Below are 13,141 nucleotides of genomic sequence, written 5' to 3'. Positions count from 1 at the left end.
GCTGAACTACTGGTAATTTCAGAGGAAGAAATGCTACAGAGTGTTCACAGTTTCAAAATATAAATGAAACACAGAGCATGTTTCTAACCAAGCCAGCTAAATCACTAACTTGGGGTGCCAACTGTGCCTGAAAGACAACTTCTTTCTTTGCTTTTCAGGCAATGCCACTGCAGTTAAGCAGTCCCGGTACAGGATTATCCTTCAGGATTCTGCCAGTGGGGGACAGGCGTGTCCGGACACCTTGTATGAGGAAAGAGAATGTGAAGATGTTCCCACCTGTCCAGTGTATAGGTAAAAACTGTTAGCTTGGAATAAGTCTCTAGTGGGTGTCCACTTCTCCAGAAAGGACTCTTGTCCCGCACAATTTTCACCAGAAAATAACATAATGTTGGCAAATGCAGAGTTTGGAACAGATAATGTACCTTGTAAAATGTGTAAGAGTAGAGTTCAGATGGAGATATCAGTAGATTTGGCATCATCAGAACAACCACCAACAGACAGAGCTCCTAGAAATGGTAACCTCAGGGTCTGATATGTGTAAGGAAGCTGTTACTGGGAGCTCCCCCCTCATTGTATCTAAAATCAATGTAAGCTATTTTGGGACCACAAGCCCTAGAGTGCCTTAATCATAATTGCATTCTTATTGCAGAAACTCTTGTCTTTTCCCCTGGTACTCTCCCTCCAGTGAATAGTACACACTTACAAAGTTCTGATTAGACAAATAATACAATAGAGCAGCTACTCACTGCTCTTCATTAGGATTCTGTGGGCCATCTGTTGTGCAATATTAGTAAATAGAAAACTGTTATATCTTTGCATGTGAATCTCCAGCCTGTACATCCCACAGGAGGTGGTCCTGGAACAGAGTGTGGAGCTGAAGGCGGTGCCAGGCAGGGGACACAACGCTCTGCTCTGCCTGGTGCCGTGGAAAGCCGCTTCCCGGTGTTGCTGGCTGGCACATCTGTGAGCATGGAAAGCAGGCTGGGGACATCATCAGTTGTATGAGAACAGGAGGAGAGCCTGGTGACAAAGCCCACTGGAGCTATTTCCTATGTATCTTACGTCACTTTGAACCATGTCCTGCAAAAATGAGAAAAGGGAATGTTGTAGGAGGAGGATGTAGCTCCCTAGAAGCTGAACCTGGCGTCTGAATTTCAGTTCCCAGTGCTTATTTCAGGAGTAATTACAGCTTTGCGACTCCAAAGTCCCCACAGCATATTACGATTCGTAGCTAGAGTTTGTGCCTGGGTTTGTGTTCCCTGTCTTCCAGTTCTAACCACTTGAGTGTTTGCTGTTCCTGCTGCAGGTGGAAGAGCCACCGCTGGAGCCCCTGCGTGCTGGTGCCAGAGCCGGTGAGACAGGGCCTGCCAGGGCAGAGCGAGGCGTGTGGGCACGGGCTGCAGTCCAGGGGTAAGATTCCTCCATCCAGCCCCGCAGCGTTTGAGGTCTTGGATGTAGCATTTAAGTAAGGTCTTTGCTCTGTTGCAGTAGATAATTTGGAAACTAACTGAAGTACTTTATGACATAAAGTGTTTTGGGAACTGCATCCGTTATACAGTTCTGCTGTGCTGGGATTTAAAGTACCACTAACGCAATATTGTGGAGTATAGGGGGATATCTGTGCTTGATGTTCAAATATCTTAACCTGCTCTTCTGCCCAAAGCTGAAGCGTGTGAGCTTTAAATGAATTATCTATAGGCCTTTATGAAGTAATCCATTCTTTGTGCTAAAAATGGAAAGGATAATTTCCTCATGATTTTGAATTTTACTAATGATTTGCCTGAGGCCTGATTTTCATTAAGACTGTTGAAGAAGTTCAACGTGGGTAAAGGGTTTGGGCTTCTGCCCTTGGCATAATTAAGCATTTAGAAATTAGTGGTCCCATTGTCTGAACAGAAGTGTTGAGAAGAATGTAATTTTTCAGAGTATGCATCAGAGTCTGTAGTGGTGGCTGCAGATGGCTGGAGATGTGGCTGTTATCAGTCTCCTGGGAAATACAATGAAACCTTTTACAAAAGGTTATTTTTATTGAAAAAAATTGCTATACAGGTATGCTAACTGAGGAAACTTGACATAATAATTTACTCCTTCACAAAGCTAGAAGCTATTCTTTAAAGATGAAATGAATTTCTTATATAATCTGGAAACAAAGGAAAAGAAAGAAAAGCCCTGACAGTATGTGGGATGTATCTGAAAGAAGAAATGTGTTTTAAACTGAAACTCAAAGGAGTAAATATCTTTAACTAGGTTTTGACCACAAACCTTTCCACAAGGTTTTCAAATCTGTAAATTGTATTGTTCAGTCTCTGTGTGAAGGGATGGTAATCCTTATGTTCTAGTAGGTGCACGAACTTTGTGTTAATCTTAATCTGACAGAATTAGAAGTATAGTAGAAGAGTATCACATTTGCTTTTACTCTGTGGAGAGCCCTCCAATAATTACCTAGGCTATGTGCTGTTCTAGGGTAATCGTGAAAAACATACCTTGGTGGGTTTAAGCAAAAATCGTTCCAGTGCTGCATTCACTTTTTGTAATTAACTGTGGCTTTTGTAACAGCTTTGATTTTCATAGTTACATGTAGTGATAGAACCACTCTGCTGGGTATTATTGAAGATGAGTGGGGTCTCAGGAAAATGAGTTCTCAGATGAAACCCATGGAAGAAGATTTTTAAAGATATTTTGTATGAACAAGGGGAGCAATCTCCACAGAGAGATCAAACCCAGCTGCTGACTCTGACCATACTGTGTCTGGAAAAGAATCTGCTGGGTTTTCAGCAATTCTGTACTTTACCTGTAGAAGTGTTTAGTAAGGGAAACTTTCATAAAGGTTTTGTTAATACCTCTCCTTGCTGCTGCTTGGACTCCTCAGGAGTGTGCAGAGGTGCTCTGTGCTGTCAGGGAACAGCCCTTTAGCCAAGGGAGGTGTTTGCTTACACGCCTTGCAGGGGCTCTTCATCTTATAAACCTTGACACTGGGGGATTTCTGATCCTGTCATTCTTCACTGGGAAGGGGGTTTTGGATATACTTCTGAATTAGCATGTGAGATGGGGCTGGGGATTTGGGCTTGTTCAGTCTGGAGGAGTGTCTAGTGTGGAGTTCACAGATGAGATGGAGCCACACTTCCCAGAGGTGCACAGTGAATTAAGAGAAGGTAAATCATAGGCTGGAGTGAGAGAAACTCCCAGGTTGCCCAGAGAGACTGTAGATTCCTTGGAGATACTGAACAGTTAACAAAAAGGTCTTGAGCAGCCTTTTCTAACTTTGAAGTCAGTCCTTCTTAGAGCAGGGATTGGATCTTCCGAGGTCCCTTCCATCCCAAATTACCTTGTATGAATGGTGCTGTGAGTCTCTGGGTGTTTTCAGGGGAATCTGTGCCATCAGCAGAAGAATCCCAGGTGTAAGAGATAGATGATGCCTTCCTGCAATATTCAGGCATCTTGTGAATGAGCTTGCATTCGAGGCATCACCACCACTCCACACAGTAATTGCCTTACATAATGTGCAGCATCTTTAACCAGTAAGGGCTTCTTCTCCAAAGAGTATTCATATGAATTTGCCTGGTTCCTTTTTTACCATGTGACAGCAATTACCCTTTTACCTCTGAAGATAATCAGTCTCGCTGTTCCTTGGAGCATCCATTTTTTAGATTTTTTTTTCTCTCTGTACCCTGACTGTCATGTAAAAAAGAGGATTTTAGTTTTCAGTGACTGTCATATCTAGCCAATTTTATAAGAACATTGAATTCACATAAATTGCTTCTAAAGAAAACCAGTATGTGTTTATGTGTACCTATTTGGGACAATGACTGTGCTGAGGGAAAATGAGGTCTGAAATGACTTTCAAGCTCCGTTCTTTCTCTTGGCTACATTCTGAGCTAGATACTTAGAGATCCTGTTCCACGAGTGTTTTCACTGAGATTGCATGTAAACGTACCGTGTAATATGCAGAAGATATCAGAGTTTGTCTGTGAATAATAAGCAGAATAGCCAGATGACAGCTGTCTGAAGCTGCAGTTCTTATGGTTTTATCTTGGAAAGATATTACACTAATTACAGTAGCATTTCATTTTTCACATCAGCTTCAGTGGACTGACTTACTCAGCAAGCAGTCCCATAGGAAAGGGAAAGGTAGCCTTTAGGACTAATAAATTAGTTGTTATTTAAACTTAATTGAGGCATGATTGGCAAAATGCCCCCAAGACAGGGCACTCAAGTAAAACAGGGTAGGAATATTGCTGTTGCTTGACAGTTACACAAGACAACATTTCTAACGGTAAATGAGGAGCTTTGCAAACTTCTGTGTTTCTGTACAGCTGTCATTTGCCTCCACCAGGAACTAATTTGCTGTGAGAAGAGGTCCTGCGCAGGGGTGAGGGCAATCCCAAGCACAAATACAGGCTGGATGAAGAATGGATTAAGAGCAGCCCTGGGAAGAAGGATGTGGGAATGTTGTTGATGAGAAGCTCAGCGTGAGCTGGCAATGCGCACTTGAAGCCCAGACACCCAACCTTGTCCTGGGCTGCATCCAAAGCAGTGTGGGCAGCAGGTGAGGGAGGGGATCCTGCCCCTCTGCCCTGCTCTGGTGAGACCTCACCTGGAGCTCTGCATCCAGCTCTGGGGTCCTTAACATAAGAAGGATGTGGACCTGTTGGAGCAGGTCCAGGGGAAATCACAGAGATGCTCAGAAGGCTGAAGCACCTCTACTATGGAGGTGGGCTGAGAGAGTTGGGGTTACTCAGCCTGGAGCAGAGAAGGCTCCAGGGAGATGTTGGAGTCCCTTGCAGTGCCCTGAAGGGGCTTTGAGAGAGCTGGAGAGGGCATGGAGTGACAGGGCAAGGTGGATTGGCTTTAAAGCGACAATAAGTAGAGTTGGAAGAAAGTCTTAACTGTGAGGGTGGTGAGGCCCTGGCAGAGGTTTCTCAGAGAAGTTGTGGATGCCTCCATCCCTGGAAGCGTTCAGGGCTGGATGCAGCTTGGAGCAACCTGGGGTAGTGGGAGGTGTCCTGCCATGGCAGGGAGATCAGAACGAGATGAGCTGGATGGTGTCCAGTTCAGCCCATTCCATGCTTCCATGAGAATCCCTTCTTCTGCAGGGGCACTTTGGTGACTTTCCTGTTCTCAGATGTTTGTGATGGAGGATCCTTCAGGAATGACCTCTCCTTTCAGTGCTAACATGAAGAGCCACCTGGGAAGTACACAATTTTTGGGGAAAAAATGTGTTGCTCGTTATAAGGGATTGTTAAGGTTTAATTAGTGGATGGAAAGCCTGTTTTAAGCAAGTGTCTTTGAAGGCTGCTTCAAACACCATTGGTAGCGTAAACAGACATGTATTAAAGAGCAGACGGGTCTAATGAGACTCTGCATTAAAAACTGGTCCTGGAAATACACTGACAACACGATGATAAAAAAACAAGTTACTTTCCAAAAGCTGCAGCAATGGAAAGTGCCATGTCTTATTTCTCCTGCTCCTGCCACTTTGCTTTGATTCATTTGGAGGATTTGACCATATTTTCCCCTGTTAATGAGACAGTAAGTCCTTCTCAGAGCTGTAGCTCGCCATCATAAGAATACAGAAATGCTGTGACACAGAGCAGGAAATATTTTTAGAGATAGTTTATTGATTTATGTACAGGAAAACAACAATGCAGACTCACCAATGCAGCAATAAGAAGCTACTCCTTTGCTTTGGAGAGCAGAGCTCTCCCTGTCTCACGAGAGGGCACGGGATGGATCGATCCTGGACAGCCCCATTGAGCATCTCAGTGGTGTATTTCTTTTGGTTGCTCTGCTGTCAGACCACACAGGATGTATTTCCTTTTCTGCTTTAGCTGGGTTGTAAATTCACACCACATGGACTTTGCTAAGATGGTTAGTGTTAAATATAATCTGTTACAGTTGGAAAGTTGATGTATGAATTGACAGTGAAAACGTGGGATGCAGGCAGCACCAGGCTAAAGCAATTCAAGGTTCCTGTCTCCTTCATTGTAGGTTTCTGGCTCTTGCTCTGGAGCTTTCTGATAGCTGTAGGGACATTGCAGACAAGACTGGTTTTAGACTGATTCAGACCAAGAGCTTATTATCATCATAAGAAAAAAATGGTAATAATCTTCTGTCTAAGTTTCCTGAGTGGGTCTAAATGCAGTGATAGTTCCAGTGAAATCTTATATAAAATATAGGCAGTACTGTGATCACAAGTCTAATAGTGACCAAGTTAATGCATCATATGAAGCAAGATGAAAGGATGAGTTTAGATACAGCCTGTTAAGATTGCATCTACACAAATATTTCAAACAGGTATCCTTTAGCTGTATTATCTCATGTATTATCTATCAGTAACCCTGTAATGGCCATATACACTGTTGTTGTTTCTCCTGAAATTATTTTGTGGTAACCTCTTTATAATGAGATGTGCCATCAAAAAAGCATCAGTGTTACCATATTTTTTTTTTGCTCATAAGTCACCCAACAGTTCTTATTCCCTGTTTGTTTTGTAGGTAGTTAATATAACTGCTGATTAGCTAAATTAGCACATCATTGTGATTTGAGTTGCAGAATGCTTTCTGCACAGAATTACCAATTTCAGGAGGTACATATTAGGATCCTGTGACAATTTACAGGCTGAAGGCAATGTGATAACCTGAAGTTTACAAGGAATGCAATTATGATAGTAAATGTGGTGGAGACTCGACTGCTTCAGTTCACTGGTGATGTTTTCTGAGTAGGGCTCTGTGGTGCAGTCCTGTGTCAATTTGTCCATCTGACAGCAGCTTACCTGTCACCAGCAGCTCCCTCCAGTATAAGGGGGGAGGTAGGACAGGTAGGACAATGGCACCTTCAGCCTTATTCTGAGTGATGCTGGGTGTTCATTAGTTGGTCAGTGTTTTTTCTGCTGGTTCTAGTCCAGGGTGTAACAGGCGGTTGCAGGGACACAAAAGAGCACAGTGAGCTGAACTTGACTGGTCCCAGCCAGAATCCTGGTCTGGAAGGCACCTATCTGGCAGCTGGTGGCACTGGGAGCAAATAATTGAGGGGGAAAATAATTAACCAGGGTAAAGACAGGAGGTGAGACTTGTCTGTGATCTGTTTGAAAAGAAAGTTGGTGAAGCAGAGTTTGTCTAGGACGGCACTGAGGTTCAGGAAGGAGATTGCCTTTCCAGGACAAAGAGCCTTGGTCTGTTTGCCAGCCATGTCTGCCCAGGGCTCCACCAACAGTTCACAGATATAATTACTCTACATCATATTGCAAATTCACAAAGGATGTGTTGTATTGTTATCCTCTTGTTGCTGATAATGCAATTTTAGCTTATAAACATGTGGAGAGTAGCAAGGTGGTAAGAAACAACCAAACCAGAATTGATTCACTATTATTGTTTTTGATAATCTGATTTCTTTCCTTGACAAGGCAGTGGGCTGGAGGTCAGGCAATAATGTAAGTGAAAAGCAGCACAGATCATATTCTCTTGACTTCAGGAAGACATTGAGTCCAGTCCCATGCGACAGCCTCCCATGTGCAGTATGAGAGTATGACCTAGAGACATGCAGGGTGAGTTGCTTGTGCAACTTGTTGAAAAGACCCATTCCAAGCTCTGTTATCAGCTCTTTGCTGTCAGCCAGGAAGGCTGTTTCAGATGGCTTCTGATCAGATCCTGACAGCTTCCCACGGGACACACGCACCCTGGACTGTTGTCAGTGCTGTCACTAACAGTCTGGATGATGAACTAGAGAGCACATCTGTAACACATCTGGGTAACTGCAAATCATGAGTACTTTGAAGGGCAGACCAAAAATACATGTTGGATAAATTGAGCGTGCTCTGAAATCAGAAAAGTGAAATTTTTCATTTCATTAAAGAAAAAAAAGTCATATGCAGCACTTGCAGTGTAGAGAGGTGGGCAGCAGTACTGTAAAGGAAAGTCTGGAATTCAGTCTTATATGAGTGCCATTATCCTGCTGTAAAAAAGCACCTGTCATAAAATCATGTTTTGCTTACATTTTTCTTCTCATCTCCAAGTTCCTGAAATTTATTCTTCTGTTTCATAAAACAGAATAGATTCAGCAGGCAATCCTCCCTTTTATTTTTGTTCTGTAACACCTTCTGCCACTATAAGTAATGACAAACAATTGGGGTCAGATAAAAACACCGAAACTTTCTCTTGAGTAATTCCAGTTCCTGGTTTGCCAATAGATTCAGAATAGATTAGGAGCCTTTTTTTTCAAAATACCCAAATTTCATTAGCAGAAAGAAATTAAGTATTTAGAAGTCAACCTCTGGTGAATAGCACTGAACAAATTAAAATCTCTTGAGCTTAATGAACATTTACCTTTGGTTTTGCATTTAAAACTAATCTTCATTCTTGATGAACTGTGTATATCTGCACACAGGAGATGGAGAGAATGATCGCTGCAGTATGAATGAGGGATTGCATGAGTCCAGATTGCTCGTGTCAGATTTCTGTCAGTTTACCGTTTAGCTTTGATCTTTAAATTACTTCCCAAAGTCTGAGTTTAACTATAGATTTGATAGTAGATTTGCTTCATGCAAAAATGTGTGACAGTGTTTCACAAAGAGGGAAACAAGGAAAAATAGAGGAGGAGACAAAAATGCCATACTAATGTCATGCATGCATGTATGTATGCATTCTTAGCCTTCCCTGCACCAGTGGCATGAGGAAGATATCCTCTCCCAGAGAGATTTTCCAAGGGATTAATTTCAGTTTTGTAGTATTAGAGTTGACTGGGAACAGGAGGGGAAGCTCTGTGAAGGTATGGTGGATCAATCTCTCTGAGCATTTCGGCTGCCTTTGATATTGCTGCAGTTCAATTTATGAGAAATAAAGTCACCTGCTTGCATAGAAATCATCCTGGGCCAATTTCTTAAAACCTGTTGCTGCAGCAGAGGTGTCTATACAAATGTACACGGCTGGAATCTGCAGCTGGGCACTGCAGTGGGGCATGGAAATTTGTCCTCATATTGTATTACATCCCATGGATCTTTCAGGTAATGTGTTCCCCTAGACCAATTTTTCTTTCTTTGGGTGTGAGTTGATAGGACAAGGGGAAGAAAGATTGATACTGGTTTGCCAGTGACAGGTTGTTCACAGAAGAGTGATGGTGGACTGCCCTCCTGTTTTTAATGTGGGATGTCAGCAGGCATCAGAGGACACTTAAAACTATATTTCAGCCTGGGTCTGCCCAGCTTCCACCTCAGGTAGAGCTGCTCTAAGAATATTTCATAGGCAGGAGGAGAATTGGCATGACATTACTTTATAGACGTGAACTAATAGCAGGAGAGACTCCGAGTCATTTCTGTCACTGTAGCCTTATGCCAGCAACATAAAAATTGAGGAGACTCTTAGAGAATTTGTCCTGACAGCAATCTACAGTGCAGCATTTTATCCAAAGGCAACTCAATGATCTGTAGACTTCCTGTAAAATAAAGATGATGAAGACTGCATCAGATAAGTTACATGTATTTGATTTCCTTCAAAACCAGGACAGTATATTCCACTCTGTAGAAGGGAATAAGCAGGCTCTCTAGCTTAACTGTATACTGTTCTTATCTGGTAAACAAAACAAATATCAGCATCTTAGTACCACACACAGCATTTGTTTTCTCGGGGAAAGGAACAAAAAGCCTTAATCAAGTAGAACAGTCTTTTGAAGCCAGAAAGCTCGGACACTGAAAATGCATGCTAAGGGCATGTACCAATAGAGGGATTGTTAAAAGATCAAAATAATGAGAGGTAAAGCAGAGGGACATCAAAGCTTGCCAGGCTATGTATTTCTGCCTTGATTAGGAGGAAGGAGGGAAGAAGGGGGGGAAAAGGGTTTTAGATCAATAGGAAGTGGCTGGGTCACCTCAGACAGCACCATCCAAATGGGTACAATTTACAGGAATTGCTGGAGCATCTCAATCATAAAAGTCCCACAGGATCTGACAGTGCTCACACCATATTTAACAGGCACAGAGGGAGAGAGTCGAGATCATCTTTTCTGAAGGAAACTCCATTTTTAAATGTAAGGGTAGATAGATTTTCATTTTGTCTTTCATCCCTCTGATTAAGTTCAGCTCTCTTTGGTCTCCCAAGATTTCTTTTATCTGGTGTGGAGTCTGTATGATCTAAGCAACTATCGTTGGCGAAAGTCCTTTTTGGGGTCCTTTTTTAAATGATGGATTGTCATTAAACAGAGTGTAGTAGATGAAAGAGGTCCAAGGAGAACCAAACTGTGCCGAGACTTGCTCAGGAGGATGAAAGGCATAATGAGAGACATAATGAAGAGCAATCTCTCCCTCTAACTGGAGACAGGCCCTTCCAATTATGACTTGTTTTTACCACTAGCTGCCACTGATTTAAAATCCTAGTTATGAGCAATTGATTCAGGCTTTGCACACAAATCTTGAATAATTTGTACTCTGTGAACTGGAGGCCTGGGTGGTGACACGTCATGGTTTGTGCAGAGGATGCTACAGACTAGAGCAGGAATCTCTTCTGTGGCCACAGGATGGTTGTAAGCAGACCTGCTCACACAGTCTTGTGTGCTCTGTGTCAGAAATACAGGAGCCATTTCATCCTAAAACTCTTGCTTTCTTCACTTACAGCCTGAAACATGAGGGTTTCTAATCCTTAATATTTTAAATGAGCTCATGTAACTGTTGCTGGTTTTTAGCCTCTCTGTGTGTCTGGCATACCTCAGTTCAATGGGGTAACCCTGCTGTGAGTGAACTATGTTAGTTTCTTGATGATTTTTAATTTAATTGAATCATCCTTTGTTCTTGAGGCATTTGTGTCCTGGTTGGTCTCCTTTTTTGTTTGCTATTTTATATAACACTTTCACATCCCTCTTGTTCACCTCTCCATGTGCAGACAGGCTCATTCAGTACTGATTTAGATCTACTTTTGCTTTTATAAAATTTTAATTTCCTGCATGTCACATTTGTGCTGTTTACAACTCCAAAGACAATTCATGCCAAAGCTTCTGCGGTTCATAGGGAAATTGTTAAAAATTCATCTGAGCTGAGCAGGATAAGATCCAGGTTCTCTTGAAAATGGCCTTAAGGAGGACTTTTCTTCAAATAGACATTTTAAATAAGAAAGCTTGAAGCATGTCCAAAAATAACCAAGTATATTAAAAAGCTTTTATACTGTAGCAAGTTTATTAAAATACTTTTATACTATTCATTGTCAGGAAAACACTAGAGATGTTACTCTTACAGTCTTTACCCAAGTAACCTCTTTCTTGTCCATAATGATCTCAGTCAAGTGGATTATCAGCTTGTGAGACATTCCAGAGCCATTAAATGGAAGGATGAAGACCAGTTGTTTATTCTTACAGTATGGTAGTACCAAAGGGGTTTAGTTTGAGAAATAGGCAGTTCTGGGTTGAAATGCTGATCCTGCTTAAATGAATGAAACATTCAAGGGCTCTGTCAATTGTTTGGACTTCCTCCTCTCACCTCCTGGAAGAAAAACCAAAACAACAAACCCAAATAAGCAAACAACCTCCCCACGCCCAGAAAAAAAAAATAAACAAAAAACCAAACCAACAAACAGAAAAACAAATCAACAAACAAACCCAGCTGTTGGTGAAAGGAAAATGGAGATGTTGAAAGGAATGCAGAGTTTGATTTATAGCATATATTGTTCATTGTCAGACTCCTAAGGTTTGACCTGTCTGGGGAATTTCCTTTAGAGAAACTTGATAAAAGTTGCAGTTTGTGTTTCCCCTTTTTCTGCGTTACTCAGAAAACCCTTCTTAATGGAAATTATTGAGTCAGGTTTCATTCAATAATTAAGAACTAATATTCACCACGAATATTTGCATCCTAAATGGCAGAGCCCATCAGTATGGCTTACTGTAAATCTTCAAGCACGAGATTTTTTAAGAAGTGACATGCCACAAAAGTGTAAAAGGAATCCTGATGTCATGTTTGTTGACTCAGAATTTGTATATTAATGTTACTCTGATTGCTTTATGTCTGCAGTAGAGGTTTTAGACATGAGTTTTCAATTTCAGAATAAATGAATAACCTTGACTCAAACTGTCTTTCAAAATTCCCAGCATCTCTCTTTCAAACAGGTGCACTAAAGTGACAGAAGAGTAACTGGAAGTGACAGGGATGCTTATGAAGTGCTCGCACTTGTGGGAATACAGCAGGTGCCTGTGAACTGGTCAATATTACATTTGCTTTGGGTGTCCAGTGGTGCTCTTTTCTGCTGGCACTATTTCTAAATATGTTTAGAAATATTAGAACTGCTGAGTGGTAGGTTTAAGCACTTTCTAAACCAAGTCTGATTGCAGTAGTAATACTTCCAAACATTTTTCCTGTTGGAAGCAACCCTTCTCCACTTCCCTTATCGTCACTGATTTCCTTCTGAAAAGACTCAGGAGAAGATTCCATCTTCTTTATTTATAATAAATCAAGTGAAACTTCATCCAAAAAATTGGAATTCCCCTGGAATAAAATTACTACACACAAAAAAGCCATCTCTATACCTTGATGGCAATAGATAGTAATGAAAAATATGTCACCTTCTAACAAAGATTTTTCTAAAGTCAATTTTTTTGCTGGCAGCTGCTGGTTTTGCCAGATGTGTGCATCATTTATTAGAGGATTGCTGATATTGGCTCTGTGAAATAAGGAAAGTTTTGAATAATATATTCTGATATTTGACAGAGTTCTCCTGAAGTAGGGTATTTTGTAGTGTTAAATTTGGATCTTGGATGTGAAGCCTTGTAGCAAATGTTACTTTTTACTGCTTTTCTGATCAACTCCGGTCAGTACTATTGTTTCTTTTTGACAGTTCACTGAAGTTTCACTGCAATCATATATTTGTTTTCTGTGATGTGCCCCAAGGTGATTGAAATGTCTCCGAGTTATCTCTTTTGTACTGTCTTTTAGATATCAACTTTCTGTATCTTAGTTTTTGCCCTGGCCTTTGTGTAGGCAGAGGAGCTGCCTGAACTCGAGGCAGGCAGTGTGAGGGGATCTTACCAACCTATTAAAATGTAATAGGCTTGTCCAAGGCCATCTACTTCAGCATCCATTTAATTCGGGGTGAAGGAGATCAGCACATCCTCGGGGGATGTGGGACGTGCCGGGGCAGCGCTCCCAGCCGCGGCCGTGTGGCTGGAACACGTG

At 41.7% G+C, this 13,141-nt stretch overlaps 1 protein-coding gene across 1 annotated transcript in view; it reads left to right on the top strand.

Moving 5' to 3' along the window:
* THSD7B (thrombospondin type 1 domain containing 7B) overlaps positions 1 to 13,141 on the top strand; it is a 253,080-nt gene that overhangs the window by 126,207 nt on the left and 113,732 nt on the right. The window contains exons 13-14 of the mRNA XM_017740110.1: positions 159 to 291; positions 1,307 to 1,410. Of these exons, the coding sequence (XP_017595599.1) occupies positions 159 to 291; positions 1,307 to 1,410 (237 nt within the window). The remainder of the gene's footprint in view (positions 1 to 158; positions 292 to 1,306; positions 1,411 to 13,141) is intronic.

The sequence above is a fragment of the Corvus brachyrhynchos genome, unplaced genomic scaffold (assembly GCF_000691975.1).
Source record: "Corvus brachyrhynchos isolate BGI_N302 unplaced genomic scaffold, ASM69197v1 scaffold126, whole genome shotgun sequence".
Lineage (NCBI taxonomy): Eukaryota > Metazoa > Chordata > Aves > Passeriformes > Corvidae > Corvus > Corvus brachyrhynchos.
Note: the sequence above shows the minus strand (reverse complement) of the source record. Positions and strands in the feature narration are given on the sequence as shown.